Source organism: Tursiops truncatus, chromosome 2 (genome assembly GCF_011762595.2).
Source record: "Tursiops truncatus isolate mTurTru1 chromosome 2, mTurTru1.mat.Y, whole genome shotgun sequence".
Taxonomy (NCBI): domain Eukaryota; kingdom Metazoa; phylum Chordata; class Mammalia; order Artiodactyla; family Delphinidae; genus Tursiops; species Tursiops truncatus.
Window position 1 is genome coordinate 49,745,408 of NC_047035.1, and position 18,663 is coordinate 49,764,070.

Here is an 18,663-nt window from a genome sequence, read left to right on the forward strand (position 1 = left end):
CCACGTCACACTATTGACTCCCAGTTGTTTGGCTGAGCCAGGAGTCCCTTTGTCCTTCTCTGATCCTCAGTGTTGCATCAGACTAAAAATAGATTTACCTAGAAAGGATCTTTTGAAATCCAAAAATGTAATAAGCTTCAAGAATTGGCAGACTTGACTGGAAAAAGTTTTCTTAATACAACAAAACCCAAGCACCGAATACAAACTTTCCTTACGTTCGCTTTTTGTTTTTCCTGGCTGGGTGGTTATATTAGCATTTCTTCCTCTTATACTGGTTCTTGTTAGGTCCGTCAACTGGAATCCAACCTTCTTCCTCCTAAGCTCCCAAAACATCTAAACTCATCAGGTACTGTGAAGCCCACAGAGCAGGAAAAGGTGAGCTTAAAGAGAGAGTGTGAACAGTTTCAAAAGGAACGATCTCCTGCTAATAGGAAGGTGAGTTTTTGAGAGTTAATACCAAGTGGCTGTGTTCTGACTATGATGCATCCCTAAGTGTATGTTTCTTCCCCTGCATGCTTCCAGGAAATGATTACAATGGCATATTTTGGTTCTTCCTTATATCTATGCTTTTGTAATCTTGTCAAAACAGTATCATGGTTCTTTTTGATTGAGTGACCGCTAGAAAGGAGCAATTTAAGTTTTTATAAAGAAGATGGTTAATTATCTTCATTAGTATCATAAGCTTCTATAAGTTAGTAAAACATATATAGCCTGAATATTAGGAACATCTTAATATGGTCTGTATTAGTTAACTATTGCTGTGTAATAAATTAAAACAACAAACATTTATTGTCTCAGTTTCTGTGGGTCAGGGATTTGGAAGCAACTTAACTGAGTGGTTTTGGCTTAGGGTCTTTCCTGAGACTGCAGTCCAGATATCAGCTGAGACTGCATTTATCTGAAGGCTTCACTGGTACTAGAGAATCCGTTCCAGATGTATTCATATAACTGTTAGGAGGAGGCTTCTGTTCTTCGCTAGCTGATTGCCAGAGGCTCAGCTCCTCACCACCTGGGCCTTTTCTCAGGCTGTGGCAATGAATGATCTAAGAGAGAGAGGCCCCAAAAGACCAAGATGGAAGCTGTAGTAGTTTTATTTGCTAATCCCAGAAGTCCCACACAATCATTTCTGCTGTATTCTATTGGTCACACAGACTAATCCTGGTGTAGTGGGGAGGGGACAAGGCAAGGGTTTGAATACCAGAAGACAGGGATCACTGGGCACCCTCTTGGAGGCTGGCTACTACGTGGTTAAACCTCTGTAGCATGACTCAGTTTGTTTTCTATTCTTGGTTCCATGAAGTTAGAGTTCTAGGCCAGTGTTACCGTGGGAGTTCTTGTTGTTACTTGTTTTCCTTTCTTTTTCTAAACTAAACTCAGAGTTTTCACTACAGGCACACCTTGGAGATATTCTGGGTTCAGTTCCAGACCACCACAATAAAGTGAGTCACACAAATTTTTTGGTTTCCCAGTGCCTATAAAATTGTTTCCACTATACTGTAGTCTGTTAAGTGTGCAATAGCATTATGTCTAAAAAAACAATGTACATATTTTAATTTAAAAATATTTATTGCTAAAAATGCTAATAACCATCGTCTTCAGCAAGTTGTAGTAGTAACATTGAAGATCACTAATCACAGATGACCATAACAAATATAATAATAAAAAAGTTTGAAATATTGTGAGAATTATGAAAATGTGACAGAGACACAAAGTGAGCAAGTGCTATTGGAAAAATGGCACCAATAGACTTGCTCGACACAGGGTTACCACAGACCTTCAATTTGTAAAAAACTCCGTATCTGTGAAGCACAATAAAAGCGAAGTGCAATAAAACAAGGTATGCCTGTATTACCTTCCTCTTCTGAAAATTATGGTTTGTTTAAAAATCTGGAAAGAATGATGAACAGTCATTTCCTTTTGTTGTAAATATTTCAAAAAAATTTTTTTAAGTTTGTGAAAGTTACGACCATTGGCAGTAAAGAGACTGGTTGTGCTCTAAAGCTGAAATGTCATTTAAGTTTAGGTACATTCAAGTAAACTTTTCAGAAAGACATTGGGTTTCATCTAGCTGCTTACCAAAGGAAAAGTCTAATGATAGGTTTTAAAATAACAGTGAATTTAAATGTACTTAGAAAGATTACACTTAATTCCATTTAACAATTCTTGCTACCCTCCTCAGTTTTTTTTTTTTTTTTTTTGCGGTACGCGGGCCTCTCACTGTTGTGGCCTCTCCCGTTGCGGAGCACAGGCTCCGGACACGCAGGCTCAGCGGCCATGGCTCACGGGCCCAGCCGCTCCACGGCATGTGGGATCTTCCCGGACCGGGGCACGAACCCGTGTCCCCTGCATCGGCAGGCGGACTCTCAACCACTGCGCCACCAGGGAAGCCCCCTCCTCAGTTCTTTTTGATAGAAACAAAAATCAGCACTCTAGAACAGTGTCATATGTTTTCTACTTAGCAATATTCTGAGTCCCAGTGTCCTCTAGCTCATTAGATTCTCATAAGATTCTGTAATAAAGAGAATTCCAAAAAAGGATACTCATAAAAACCTTCAAATTTCTTCTTTAAAATTGAGAAAGGAGTTAAATCAGGTTTTATGTATTCTCAGTTCTAAACCTTTAAACTTTGCCTTAAGACATGTTTTTCCCTACTGCAGATCCATAGTAGAGGATCATGAAATCAATCTAGTTAAATAGCAGCATTTTAAGTTATTAAATTATACTAGAAAATATCAGAGTGCATGGCTCATGGTAAGGATAATTTCATGAAATTTTTCTCTTAGTGATATATGCTTATAACTGATTACGTATATATATTCATACACACACACACACACACACACACACATATGTGGGTGTGGGTGTTTGTACTGGGTTGCAAGAGAAAATGTGCTTCTTACAGTGAGTGGCATTGAAGTTTGAAAGCTACCTGCCTTTGGAATCTGTTCTATGTGAGGAGTGGTGATTAAAACTAGACTACCTAAATATAATCAGTACACTGAATTATATTGTTTGTTGTTTTCCCTTGATGAATGAACTCAGTTTTCTTCCAAGAGTTGAGATTTGTGACTAGCGTAAATTCGTCAAAATAAAGTAGAGCAACTCAAGTGTTTTGTTTTTGGTTTTAAGGGAGTTTTTTGTTTTTTAACAGGTTAGTCAGATGAATTCCCTTGAACGAGAATTAGAAACAATTCATTTGGAAAATGAAGGCCTGAAAAAGAAACAAGTAAAACTGGATGAGCAGCTAATGGAGGTAAGTTTTTAAGCAAATGGCCTTAGCTATGAAGAATATTTTAATCCATGAATGAGCCATTTGTTGAGAGAGACTAGCATAGCATTAAATTCCTATTATGAAAACAGTGAAAATCTAAGTACATTGCCAAGCTGGATTCTTTGGTCTGTCTTACCAAGTTTGATAGATATTTTTGCTAATTATACAGCCATAGGAATATATACTGCTTCACAGAGGAAGGAATAATGTTGACTATCCTAAAATGCAAGGACCTGTACCTCAACAAATTCAAGTGGCAGGGACTCTGTTCAGTACTGACCAAGAGGCTCAGAGCTCTCTCGCCATTGCTGTGGTTTGAACAGTTTCCTGATACCTCCCACAGTGTAGTGTTTTATAGATGTGATTGCTCTGTAACAACCTGCTCAGTTGGGAAATGCATGCAGGGAATTTAAGAGCATTAGCATTTAGAGGTTTAATTTTCAAGGGCTGCTGTTGTTCATTACTATATTTGTAACTCAGCACTGCCTTGGGAGAGGTACATCTGATAAATATAAAAGTGGATTTGTAAAACCTGTCAGCTTGGACATTGAGTTTCCAGTCTAATAGATTGCTTTCTGAATACCAAGCACAATTATAGGATGTAAAACAACTTATGTAAAATCCTCCTTAATAAGTAAAAATTTCATTGAGATACTTTGCTTTGGGTAATGAAAATATTAATTAATCCAACATTTAATGACCTGTAAAATTTATATAAGGTATAGAGGCCTGGGTAGAAAATGTCTTTCTGTGCTCTTAAAAAGTACTATGTATACAAATATTTTTAAGCCAGAATTATAGGAAGGAAGAGAGATATGTAAATATTTTCTTTCATGAAGCTGGATACATGCAAAGGTAAGTTTCAGTAGATGCTCGGTTTTTATATATGAAATATGGGCAAACATATCACATTGACATTTAAATGACCGCTAAGGTTTCTGTCAATTTTATGTTCTCTGATTTATCCACTAATAGGGAGATTAGTGAAACTATAAAGAGTGAAATCCAAACCATTTTTTATTTCTCTGACAGCGTATAATAAATGTGTTTAAAACCTTGGGCTGCAGGCTGTGTTTAGATGTAGATATGCTTTTCTGATGAAATAATTATATACTCTAATGAATAAGATATCTGAAGCTAAGCGTGACATGTCTGGTACCTGATTGAAAAGTAACAGGGTATACTTAATCACTGTCAGATTCTCTCTAAATGCTCTGCCAACAGGCCAGTTCTTCTCCCACCATTCTCTCTGGCCTCAGAAGCCCCCTTCTCTCCCAATCCTACTTTACATGATTAATCATCATAAGCAATTTCCCCTCATTACTCTTCTCCCTGATCTAGTCGTAAATATTTGCTAATGGATGAGGGAAATTGAGTGTTCTTGGCCCTGGAGCTGGAAAAAGAAAAAAGCATGAATTTTTAATTGGAACACTGAAAAGAACATCTCATACACTATTCTAATTAAAGTTTCATTAGAAATAAGACTGAGCTATGAATTCTGTACAGACATATAAATTCGATTCTTCAGCAGCTTTATTAAATGTAACTCACACACTACACAATTCATCCATTTAAAGTGTCTAATTCAGTGGTTTGGGTATATTACATTATTTTAAAAATTGTGCTAAGCATATAGATAGATATAAATGGTTAAAATGACAAATTTTGTTAAGTGGCATTCGGTGGCATTAATTACTTTCACAATGTTCTACAACCATCACCACTGCTTCCAAAACTTTTTCATCACCCCAGACAGGAACACTAACCATTCGCCAGTAACACTCCATTCCACCTTCCCACCAGACCTGTAAATTGGATTTTTATTTATGTTATGATATCTATAGATTAGGCCAAATTTGAGGATGAACAGTGGTTTTCACACCATTTTTTGTGCCCACCTGACCTGAGGGATAGGTACATGCCTCTCACTCTGGCATTGATTCTCATCGGGTTTGGGGGAGAGGCAGTAAGTAGGCAGGGAGATGTTCCTACATCAGAATCTTTGGGATCAAGAAATTTAGGGAAAGCTTTCTAGGTGATTCAATCTGATGTATGCACCCCCTTGGGGGAAGGGGTTTCTCCTCATCCCTATATGCCAGTTTGAGAGTCACTGATGTAACATAATACATAGCCCTACCCCAGGGTAATTAAAGATCCCAAATCACTAGACAAGAATATGGAAGAATCTGCCTCCCACTCCAGGGTTTTTTCCAACTGTGTGAAGCAGGGTTCTATAAGCAATTCATTTTGATCACTCAAAAACAGGGTTATAGACTGTTAGCAATTCTTAAAGTCTGTTGTGTACCTCTTAGCCAACAGTTCAGACACTTGAACAACAAAAATGTTTTATAGTTTATATTCTGCATCTCCACATGGCAAGGTGTTTAACATCAGGTCCATTCCATAGTGGACTTGAAATCTTCTGAATTATTATATTGGGATGGGTGGAGGTAAAGGTAGCAAGCTCGTAAACCAACCAAATTGCAATAGATGAGAAAGTGGCTGCAGAATTAGAGCTGTGAGACATTTTAATATCTGTAAAATTTATATACGGAGAAATGTAAATGTTGGTTCTAAGTTCCTACTGACTAGAGCACATGTGGTCAGGTATATAATATACACAATTTGTACTGTTCTTTCTCTTTATAACTCATATTTTCTTCCTCTTTGTATAACTCCTTAATTCTCTTTTGTTTTTGTTTTATCTGTGGCTAACCTGTACCTAGAACTCTGTGGTTGGAACTAGCAGAGAAGGGTGCAGTTCTCTGCCTGAGATAGTGTGTGAAGGTAGAACATTCTTTCAATGAATTTCATGGCATGGAGACATCTCATTAAACTCCTTGTTCATGTAATCATTTCTGCCACTATGACAGTTAATAAATACTTAAGGTAAGAGCCAATATTCATTTTCATTTTGCTTTAATTTTGGAATATATCTGTTTACATTTACATCAGGATTTTCCTTAGTATTTGAAGACGTGTGTGAAGAAAATCATCCCACTGATATAAAATCAGGGGATCATAGTTCTCCATATTCTTTATTCTTAAAAATAAAGTGGTGGGTTTTCTAAATCTATAACTAGAAATATTTCAAAATGGGTAACACCCCACCTCAGAAATTTAGATTTAAGGAAATGGATAGTGGCTCTGAAGTTTCATGATAACATTTAATTATAGATGTGTCTTAGAGGGCCTTTTTCCCTTCTCACATGCCTGGGGGTGCTTCTTCTTGAGCTTAGTACTTGGTCATATTTGTTGCATGTCTTCCATTGAGCTCTGTGTCTGCTGAATGTGTTGACAGATGTGAAGTGGCATGCTTCACTAGCCAAATGCAGTGCCTTCTCCTTTCCCTCGCCCCAACTTTGATTGGCTTGCGATACACATACCATTTCCTCACTGTCTTGAATAAATACTTTCATTCCATGTACTTCAATTCCCAGATGTTCTGGGGTACCACCTTATGCCGCGGAATTGCCTGTCTGATAAACTAAGATAGGTTAAAATAATTTGAGATGCAAGATGAGAATCTTGAAAACAAATTGCTAACTTGGAAAAAATGTAGTCATTGAACATTCACTCTTAAGAATCTTTATGAGTGGTAAGTGGCAAAACTCTAAAGCATGACCTCATTCTCCCCTTTGCCTATTCCAACCATTTTTTTTTAAAAAAAAGAGGGATAATTAAATGTTCTAGTGTAAGAAGAAAAAAGGAGAATTCAGACATATGTACATCATGTACCTCATGTCTTATAGTCACTTAAGAATGAGGAAGTACAGTTTAAGTCTAAAACTTTTAAGGCCTGCTTATGCATTAAATGTATTATCTCCTAAGCAAAATGATTCTTTATTCTTACTCAGGATCATGTGCTGCCTGTTTTCAAGTTACCAGTGAGTCTGAGAGGCCATTAATGAATTCATAGACTTCATTACTCTCTGCTTGCCACTTTCAAGGGCAACTCTCTGATTGAAGGCACTGCAGCTGACCAGGGCTTTGCCCTTATCCTCTAGATGCAGCACCTGAGGTCCACTGTGATGCTTAGCCCATCCCCTCATGCTTGGGATCTGCAGCTGCTCCAGCAGCAAGCCTGTCCAATGGTTCCCAGGGAGCAATTTCTGCAGCTTCAATATCAGCTGCTACAGCCAGAAAGGATAAACCAGTGCCTGCAGGAGGAACTTGAAAACAGGACTTCTGAAATCAACACACCACAGGTATGAGGATCTTTTTCTAATAGTAAACTCAGATCACCTAATTTAATTTTACCTGCTTATTTGAAAGTTATACCAGTTCACATGTGGGGATGAAGAACCTAAATCTTTTGTCAGGCAGTTACACCTTACCTGAATTACAAATCCACAGAACTGCAGTGCTGTTTTGGTTTTGGTTTTTTGCAGTGCTGCTTCTGAGCTCTCAGCTTCTAAGCTAGGTAATTAAGTGTTCTGGGTCTCCTTTGCACATTTGTAATCGATGATGAAGTCTCAGGATCACTTCAGCATATTGCACAATTGACCTAACATTCTTGTCTAATGCCAAAGATATTACAGAATTCAAGTGCAACTCTAGGATATGTATTACTAACAGAGCATCCTGGGTTTTCTTGTACCAGAGGAGTATAGCCTGCTGAGTTCCATGGAATTCACAAATGGGCACTTTTCTCAACTAATAAAGTAAAATGTGTCATCAGTGACTTTTTTAGTTGACATAGTTCATTTAACTTATTTTTTTAATGATCTAGTTTGAAAAACTCTATTTTTAAGAAAATAAAGATCTTCTTCCTCTTCCCTTTGAATTAGCATTATCCCAGCTCACTACCAGACACAATCTTATATTACCTAGGTTTTCAAATAGTTATTTCTCTTTAGTGCTTCATTCATGATTCTCCTCTTTCAGAAGTCTCTTGACTCTTTGGTCTTGCCCATTTATTCAGAATTAGGAATAAAATTAAAACTACTCCTTAGTTTGTAGAATTCTAAATTAGTTTGTTCTAGTTTGGATGCTCTTCTTCTGTTTTCAAATACCTTACTTTTCAGTTGACGTTTGACAAGGAATTTCCCACCTCTCTTTCTGTAATCCCCTCACCCTGGCTTTGCAAAGTCACATTAGCACCATAATTGTACATTGTAACAACTTGGTTTTCTTCTCCTACTAGTATATATCTGTGCTTTTGCATGATGTACTTCTGTCATCTATTCTTTCTAACAGAGGCTTAAAATCCATGTTTTTGGAAGCTTCCTACACTCAATTTCCAAATACTAAAATTTAATTCCAGAATTAAAATTGTGATGGTGGGTGTTGGACAGATGCTTCAACTCTTCATTAAAAACTGAGTGACCTCAGTTTTTAATGGACATTTAAAACCAAATGATTAGACTAAGATCCTACTCATTGCTCTTTCATATACACTATTTTCAAAACATGCTCTTCCCAACCCACCCACCAGTGTTTAATCCTTTTACTTCAATTATTTGAGGATTAGATAGACAAAATTTAAGACTTTTGTACTTAAAAAAAAAGAAAGAAAGAAAGAATTTCTCCAGATGGCAGGGTGGACTGCTTATTGCTCTCACTAGAATGCCATGGCAGGCTCTCCTGTTTCTGGTAACTAAGCTGACACTAATTTTAAGAATATAGAAAGCTATTAGAATCTGCACGTTGTCTGTGTGTGTGGAGTGATGTGATTTCTTCTGCCTTGTGTTGCTTTGCTTGCATATGTAGTATTGATGTTTGCTTTTAAAAATTGTTTGCATTATAAATGTGTGAATTTAGACTCCCCCAAAAAACATAATCTTGACATCAGGGTGAAGTGTACCACTTGCCTTCTTTCTCTAGGCCTTGCTACCGGAGCAGCGAGCAGTGCATGCAGATTCCTACAGAAGGATTGGGCACCTGTGAACACTGGGCTGTTATTGCTGGCATTTCTTACCATGGCAGATACTCAAATGCACACACCCACACACACCACACAAACAGAGACATAAGCTGAGAAATGTTTTGGAATCAAGTGCTCTTTTAAGTTTATTATTATTATTGTTGTTGTTAAGCCTTTGCAGTATTATGTTTCCTATTTATGTAGAAATGACAGATTTTGTGAATCAAATTCACAAATTTCAGCTTGTTACACGTAATTATTTATACGATTTAAAGAGTGTGGACTTGAGATTCTTGAAAGGATGTATTCTATATATTTTCTCATTCCATATGTTGTAACTATTTTTAACAAAAGGTACTACTTTTATATGTGAAATTTGAAGAAAATCAGGGTTATTTATACTGTTTTATATAAGATGTATAATACTTTTTTGACAGGAAAAAGGAAATTTTTGATGAAATAAAATAAATTTTAAATATATGACTGCTTTTGTTTTTCCTCTTTCCCCACTCTTTTGCCATGCCCCGTGTTCTTTGAATTAATTATCTGGGGTTTTTTTTGGTTTGCTTAGCTTTTTTTTTTCTTTTAAGGCAAGTGGAAATCTGGCATTTTCCATTTATGTTTGAACTTTAAAAAGCCATTATAACTTTTAAAATATAGGATTTTAGATGTTCTTAAGACCTGGTTTCTTGAAATTTTGCATTACTCTTTTGCCTACTACAATTTTTCTCTTCAAATTAGTCTTATGGCTTAGTTGTTTCTTTTATGCTTGAATAAATGTTATTATTTAATATCCAAACACATGTTGGCTTTCCACTCACATTTGGTCATTCTTTTTGTGCTTTTTAAAGGACACCTTTTTGGGAATATTTTTTTATTTTTTTATTTTATTTTATTATTTTTTTTTTTTTTTGCGGTACGCGGGCCTCTCACTGTTGTGGCCTCTCCCATTGCGGAGCACAGGCTCTGGACGCACAGGCTCAGTGGCCATGGCTCACGGGCCCAGCCGCTCCATGGCATGTGGGATCTTCCCGGACTGGGGCGCGAACCCGTGTCCCCTGCATCGGCAGGCGGACTCTCAACCACTGCGCCACCAGGGAAGCCCCGGGAATATTTTTAAGGACAGGTTATGCCATCAGCCATTAATACCTGAGTCTTGCTTAAACATTTGAAGAACCTTTTAAAATCTGAAATTCTTTTTTTTTTTTTTTTGGTACGCGGGCCTCTCACTGCTGCGGCCTCTCCCGTTGCGCAGCACAGGCTCCAGACGCGCAGGCTCAGCGGCCATGGCTCACGGGCCCAGCCGCTCTGCGGCATGTGGGATCTTCCCGGACTGGGGCACGAACCCGTGTCCCCTGCATCAGCAGGCGGACTCGCAACCAGTGCGCTACCAGGGAAGCCCTGAAATTCTTTACGTGAACATTTTGGTGGACTGGGAGAAAGGGCCGTCAGTTGCACTCTAAATCTTGTTCCAGGTCACTCTGCGCTCCAAAACCCACACACTCCTTAATCCATCACTGTTGTATGAGGAGAGAAGGAGAAGCCAGGGTCCTTTTTCTGCCCTATTGTTTTGTCTAGGAGTTTTTTTATGGGGAGATTTTCAGTTTTAAATCTGTTCTAATGATAAACCCATCCTCCAATTCAGATATGTGCTTCACATTGACAGGTCAAATTAGGAAACCAATAACCAGAATAACTAGCAGGAAGAGGCTATTAGAAACACTAACACCCTCACAGTAATCAGCCATTTCAAAGGAAAAACAGACACATATTGCAAGCTAATTGGAAATGTTAGGTGATCCTAAATAAACTCAGTTTTTGATTATTTTGTTGTTGAGATGCCCACAGTATTGCAAAGACCCAAATCACAGATGAAAGGTTGAGAACCATCTTTTAATTTACTTTGGATACGTATTTTACTATAATAAGTACACACAGATCTTAAATTATGGGTTTTAAGAATTTTGCTTTATCTCAGGGGAAGATGGTAACACAGGTAAGATTCTTCTTTTGTCTTTGATTCTTTCTCTAATAGGGTTACTTTTCTAACATGTGCAACCCATGCAGTGTTCAGAGCTCCCATTTCATCAGAAATCCACCCTTCCTGTTCAAAGGCAAACATTTGCTGTCCTTTCTCTAGGCATTTTATGGGGAAAATTAACTATTAGTGCTTTTGTGTGGCATGATTTTCAAATGATAATACAAATTTTTTTCTTTCCTTCAGGGAAACCAGGAACACCTGGTAACTGTCATGGAGGAACGAATGATGGAAGTTGAACAAAAATTGAAACTGGTGAAAAGGCTTCTTCAGGAGAAAGTGAATCAGCTCAAAGAACAAGTGAGCCTCCCAGGTCATCTCTACCCACCCACCTCATATTCAACTTTAACTCCAATTTTACATTCCTCTATTGCTATTAACTTGTTAACTTTTGTTGTCTAATAAAAGCAAATTCTATTATAAATGTTTAGAAGAATTTAGGAGTCACTCTTTCCCATATCATTTCAAAAATATGAATTCTGTATTCTACATTGTTTTTTCCCAAAGTTCTTTTGAGTCATATGTTTGTCTACAATTTAAAAAATGTATATTTGCTAGCAGTGACTCTCATGGACCTAAAGCATTTCTAATGAGGTTCAATTTAAATTGAAATTTTATAGATTTTTTTTTCCCCAGAGAGGAAATATTCCTATTTAAATAAAAAGAAATTTTATATTGGTAAAAAATTGGGGGATAACAAGTATAACTTTAGCTTTCCTGTTTGCAACAGCTATGACAGCCTCAAAAACAACCTTATGGCTATAGCCAGACCCCAAAAGGTTGTGTTTTGAATTAGAATCTGGACTCTTGAATTCAGGACCACTAGTTAGCCTGATCCTTTTTTCCTGCTGGTGGCAGGTGTGGCCTCAGTGCTTAGAAATTATTTGTGCATCCACTGAAGAGACATACAAGAAGGACTACTTTCTAGGAAAGTTTTATAACTTCTCTGGAATCTGAGATTGAGACAAACTGTGGTGGGAGTGGGAAGGTGGAAATTGCCCAACCTGGTTTTTCAGATATATAAAATCCAAGAAGAAGAATTCCAAGGGAAAGTCTAAATGCAGAGGTAGACAGGAACTTTCCTCAGCCCTATATCTTAATACACAAAATGGAGAGAAAGACCTGTATTTACATTTATTGATTCAATCCTTTAATCCTTTATTCAACACATAGTTACTACATGCCAGGTTCTGTTCTAAGCACTAGAAATACAGCAATGAACAAAACAAAATCCTGCCTATATGGAGTGTAGTTCACTTACTACAGCTACTAGTGTAGTTCACAGTACCAAGCATTTGGCCAGATAGCAGTTTCAAAAATAAAGAAAATGGGTAACACGGGGTGTGGTCATCTACAAACACTAGCATTAACTGTTCATCCTGTCCTGGGAGAAGAAAAAGAAATGAGAGATAGGGAAGAGCAGACAGTAGAGGGTCTTAGTGCTAAGCCACAGAGTTTGAATTTCATTCGGTAGTAGATAAGAGTCATCAGAGTGTTTTTTAATGGCAGGAAAGGAGGAAAGTTTGTATAAAAACAGTTCGATAGAAAGTATGTTAGTATTATGTTAAACTTGCCAGTCACTTAGGTTCTGGGCTTCAGTGTGATAGTCTTTATCATTGCCCTTTGAAATGCTATTATGTAAATTAATTAACCACTCCTTAGTTTTCTTTACTCCCTTAAACCTTTATACTTGTAGATGCCCTGCCTGAAACTGGGTGTAAAATGAGGAGTTAAAGGTATAATGAGGGAAAGGAGATTATAAGATATTAACTAACAGGAGCAATAATAAAATTATCCTAATGCTGCTGACAAGTTTTCCTGCCCTAACCAAGACTGTATATTCTAACAATAAAGATTAGAATATCTCTTCTAGACAAGGTTTTATACAAAGAGGGAGAGTTAAGGAAAAGTAACCGCCAAATCTTCTCTCTTTATTTTAAAATTTGGCTCATGTATTATAACAATCAGTAGGTTGTATGTGGTTATGAATGGGAAACTCAAGCACCTATTGTTAATAACAGTTAAACACAGTTCACACCCTCAGAAATTTAAGTTATAAAAGTATTTTGGTATTTTTAGAGAATGAATAAAGAAATAATACCTAATTTATTAGGTTGAAAAATACCTTCATTTTCGAGCCCTCAAATATCTATTTGTTCTTTTTATTAGTGACTTCTACAAACATATTATGCAGAGAAACAGCTTGGAATAAGTGGATTTGCTCTACTTGTATCCCTGGTGCCAGGTCTGATGTTAAAGCTGTATTGTAAAATGAAAGAATATAATTGATAGAAGCCATTTGCCTTTATAAACAACTGTCCTATGTCAGACCTTAAATTTAAGAGAATTACAGAAATGGAGTCAAGATGTTTCTGGTTCTGTTTCTAGCTCTGCAAGAATACTAAAGCAGATGAGATGGTGAAGGATTTGTATGTGGAAAATGCCCAGTTGTTGAAAGCTCTGGAAATAACTGAACAGCGACAAAAAACAGCAGAGAAGAAAAATTACCTCCTAGAGGAGAAGATTGCCAGCCTCAGTAATATAGTCAGGAATCTGACACCAGCACCATTGACTTCTACACCTCCCTTAAGGTCATAGCCAAGCCAAAGGATAAACACTCATAGTTGTGCACTTTACTGAAATGGATGGAGCATTTCAGTATGTTCTCTCAACCGTTGTTTTTTGTGGGGTTTTCTTGGGGTTTTTTTTAAACTTTAATGGCTTAAAGTTAAGCCTAACGTAAAACTTCCAGCAACAGAATTAAAATCTCCATTCATTGTAATTAGTTTTTCTAAATAGACTATAATGGAAGTTGCAAACAAATACATATTTCACTGTTTGAATTATTCCCAAGCTTTGAATTTTTAAAAATATTCTAATAGCCATCAAGAAGGTGATACAAAAACAACTCAAGAATCTTAAAACCCCAGTTTTGAATGAATTTTTTAAAATTACTATTATGTATAAGTTTATATGTAAATTGCAGATATTTAAAAGTTGAGAAATTATTAGCTGGCTGTTTTGATCTTTATTTTATAACCAAATGTACATCTTCTCATACATTTACATATGAAAAAGTCATTCCGTTTCTAATAGTTCTGGTTTTTTGAATTAATTGTTAGACTTGCTGTTTGGTAAGAGAAGCTGGTATTAATACCACTGAGGTCAGAAATGCCAGAGTCCATAGAACTCTACCTTCTAACACCTATGACAGTATTACCACTCTTTATGTATTACAGATCTAAAACTCATTTACTCAACTGCACTGTTAACTAATGTTAAAACTTCACCTTCTTTAAACAGTCTTTTTCTTTTTTTTTTCCTTCTTAGAAGTTTCATTTGGGAGCTTGTCTTCTAAGAAATGGATAAAGCCACATTCTTAAAGCATTTGAACTATAGGGTAAGCACTGAACAAACTGCTTTGGAGTAAACAGCTACTCCTAGAAGAGAGAGAAGTAAACCATGTGGGTTTTTCTCTCTCTAAAGTCTTGGATTTCATGAACTTATATTTGGGGTTGCCTCAAGAACTCAGGGAACAATACTTTAAGACGTCTTCCTGAAATACTGTAGGGCCTCGTTAAGAATTTGAAATGTATAAACCATGTGACCTTATTTATTTGTCATATATTTAGAGCCATAGTGGGATTTTTATTTCTACATTTTTAGTGAATTTAATTTTCTGGAAAAAGGCCTTGATTTTAGAGTTAAAAACCTCTTCTAACATATGGAAGAGTTATTGTTTGCTTGTTTGTTTAATATAGGTCAAAATTTCCATGCTTCCTATTCCTCTGCACCTCAAATCTGATAAGAATTTCTTACTGTGATAAGCATTCGCATGCCATCTGAGGTAAAGGAGTGCCAAATAGGATTTTTCCATTCAGTCTCAAGACTAGAACATTATAGAACAGTAAACATTTTGAATAACTTTTTTCCCCAGGTAAAATCTCTGCTTCTAGCCTACGTCAGCCAGGAGTTGGTTGGTAAAGAACTTACTATGTGGGACACAAACAGAGCTCATCACAGCCACCTACAGAGCTCATCACAGCCACCTATTTGTTTTTGTGGAAGAGTAATTAGATCAGAAAAATTCACTTTGATAAATTCCAGGAAAGCCAAGCCCATCAATTTATAAGAGGTGTCACAGGAAAATCAAACACTGCCTTATGGGCAGGAAAAAAAGATGAAGCAAACTGCTTAAGAAGCCACGTCAGAAACTCAATATCAACAAAATAATTTGCATTAAGGAACTTTAGAGTTCCTTGGGCCTAACCATATACTATTAGTCCTACCTGCCAACACAGGAGTCCTTGCTACAAGAGCCCTGACAAGGCAAGGTCATTTGTGGGACTGGGAGTTCATGCTTCAGAAGCAGACTTTCTCACTTTTGAACAGCTCTATTATCAGAAAGTCCCGATTTTCCCCTGGAAAAGAATTAATTTTAATCCCTCCCTACAATTATACTTCAAAACATTTGATATCTGCTGTCATGCCTCCCCTAATCATTTTTCTCCAGTGCAAACATTACTAGTAAACTCAACTACTTGTATGGCATTGACTTTAACACTTAAAACTGTGGATAGGCCTAGGTTAAGGTCATAAATAAACTAAGCACCTGTGGTATATTTATGTGATATGCTTTAAGTTATTCAAGGTTTTTGCCATCAGAACTGAACACCAAGCACATTTCTCAAATAGATGGCTTACCATATGATCACACATGTTGTGTTTTTTATCTTTATTTTTTACATTATGAAAAGTATAGATTAATTTGTTTCTTATAAATCTGTATGTGTATATAAAGTGTTGTACAATGAATGTAAATATGACTTCTGGAAAATTTTAGACTACATTTAGAATCCCTTTATCTAAAATCAAAATGCTGCTCAAATGAAAGTTAATTTAACTAACACCTCGGTGCTTACTTCTTGCTTCACTGCACTCATAAAATTGGAAAAAAGATCAATACAAGAAATATATAGTTACCTTAAATTATATATTTGTGCAGCAGATTATTTTTGTAGACTAGAGTGGGAATTTAACTGGCAATTTATAATATAGCTTACAGCTTTTAAAAGGCCTTTTAAAGAGATTAAATGTAAACTATTAAATGTTTAGATTTTGCTTTCAGACTTTATAATAGAACTCTTTACAGTCACCTTATATATCTTATAGGCATTTAACTCCTCATTTATTAAAAGTACTGGTTGTTAAATTCTCTTGATTTCTTAAGAACAGTTATTTAAATAAGTCTTAGGAGACAGGATCTTCATTTCAAGGAAAGAAAATCAAGTTTGCCTTTGTGATAATGTTACCCTTAGAAAAGGAAAGTGTGGATAATAAAACCTACATTGTTCTATTTTGCTTTCTTCTGCTTTTTAGAAGCCTGAGCTATTAAGTTCAAATTTGTGAAGGAAGAGAAGTAGAAGAGGAGGGGTAGAACCAATCACAGTATTTATTTTTCTAAAACTTAATAAACCCAGATTTTTTTAAAACTATTTTAAATATGAATTCTTCCCAGAAGCTTCAAATGCATTGTTTATATATTTAAGCTTAAACATAAGTAGATCACAGTCATAGGCTTTCAAGGTTTATGAGGAGTTCTTACAGGTCTAGTATTTCAATAATGTACCAATACCCAGGGCAGGTATTATGATGAGGAACTTTTGTTTTTTTAAGAATGAATAAGAGTTTATGGTGGACTTTAACGTGTGAAAATGATTTTTTTAGTTTTGTGATTTCTTTTTTCTGAGTAAAGGAAAAGAGAAATGTGTTGCTATTGTCAGCATCTTAAAGGTAGTCTCACTCAAGGCAAGGCTAAGTGCTTCGTGATAGTATTAAGCAAGTCTTGTTTTGAACGGATTACCTAATGACTCACTAGAATGATATAAATTAAACAAGTTATGCCAAAACTAAGTCAAAACCTAATAACCAAAGCATTCGTTATTTAAAACTTATTCACTATATCATGTTTGGACCTATTCAAACATCTCAGCCCTGTAAAACAGTTGTGGTTTTATGACATATGGATAGTGGTTTAATAATAAATCCAAGTTAGCTTTTTGTTTCCCAGCTTTTTTTGAATGATATTCATTAAATCTGTTCTTATTGGAAGACATTATCACAGCATGATTGAAGGGAACATTGGTTTTATAAAGGAAAACCCGAGTTCACCGATAGCCATCACTAAGATTCTTTTCATGTAAAGATTAATGCTTATGTGTTTATATCGACTTTGTATATTTCATCTTAGCCATTCTATCCTATAAAGATTTTACCATGAGCTTAAGATGTAAATAAATAATTTTGCAAATATGGCTCTTTTTTTCTATACACCTTGAACTTTTATAAACAAACAGTTTCAGTATGTTTATCATTGGTCTTTAGAGTGAAAGCATCAAAACATTGCACTAAACATATTTTATAAATGCAAAATCTCTGGAGCATTCACTCCAGACCTACTGAATTAGAGTCTGCATTAAAAAAAAAAAATCCCCAAATTATTTGTATGTGATTTAGAGCACTGGGACTCCATTTCTGTAACAGAATTGATGACTTTCACACCAGCCAGTTTGAGATCCCTGTACCCTGTGGTGGTTCATAATTTACTTCTAAAATCCTGACAAACTCAGGTGAGGCCCTGCTTGGGAGTTTGGGAGCTTCAGAGGTGGCTTTATTTCACTTTGCCGTATTTATGGGTGACTCAGACTATTTCAGTTGAGCTACTTGTAAATGATGAGATATATGCAACTATTGGTATAAAAGTTAACCTAAAAGCACATTAAGTTAATATGCTGAGTACTGAAATTTAGAATGGAAATACTGGCCAAACTAGACTTAGCTCACAAGGCTTGTTTTATTTGCAAACCTTTTATACCAATCTCACACTGCCTTTATGAGGCAATAACTATTATTAACCCCATTTTACAGATGAGAAAACTGAAACTTAGCTAAGTTATGACTTAATCAAGGCCACAGAGCCAGCTAAGTAGGGGACTCAGGACTCTCTGAGCAGGTTTGTCTGTATTAATATGTTGCAACAGGTATCCATTTCTCTTTCCGGCAAACAACATTTAATTGGTGCTATTGAATACTTATCTTGTGCACTGCACTCTAAAGAAAAATATTTAAAATTCTTGGTTTTCTGTTTACAGACTTGGGTAGAGCAGTAATGTTTATGCACAAGAAAAAATTAGAAAAAATTACATCGATACAGAAGACAATCAAGTTTTATTGATGGACTCAGTGCTATAGGCACTAAGATATGGAATATTAGTGCCCTCAGGTATTTTAATACAGGAAATGGGAAAAGTTCTTAACCTAGCATTAAGTATAATTCTGCACTTATTTGAGATTAGTGTAACCTGTTTGTTTTGTAGTCTCTTTTATTCATTTTGCATTGAAAAAGTCTTATTTTTCTAATATATACCTGATACACATTTTCCCATAATAATGGTCAAATTTTGTCCAAAAGATCAGAATTTTGACCTA

At 36.1% G+C, this 18,663-nt stretch overlaps 1 protein-coding gene across 19 annotated transcripts in view; it reads left to right on the forward strand.

Annotated features, from left to right (window-relative positions):
* The window catches only part of NIN (ninein), a 104,995-nt gene extending 87,508 nt beyond the window's left edge, over positions 1 to 17,487 (forward strand). For 2 of the 19 annotated variants that reach the window (XM_019923906.3, XM_019923913.3), the window contains 5 exons: positions 286 to 435; positions 3,152 to 3,253; positions 7,279 to 7,479; positions 11,362 to 11,475; positions 13,564 to 17,487. In XM_019923906.3, the coding sequence (XP_019779465.2) occupies positions 286 to 435; positions 3,152 to 3,253; positions 7,279 to 7,479; positions 11,362 to 11,475; positions 13,564 to 13,773 (777 nt within the window). In that variant the 3' untranslated portion in view covers positions 13,774 to 17,487. Of the gene's footprint in view, positions 1 to 285; positions 436 to 1,391; positions 1,440 to 3,151; positions 3,254 to 5,997; positions 6,161 to 7,128; positions 7,159 to 7,278; positions 7,480 to 9,097; positions 9,618 to 11,361; positions 11,476 to 13,563 lie in introns of those variants that run through there. The other 17 variants (XR_004525070.2, XM_019923899.3, XR_012329982.1 and 14 more) reach the window with 17 other exon arrangements.
* The last annotated feature ends 1,176 nt before the right edge of the window (positions 17,488 to 18,663 follow it).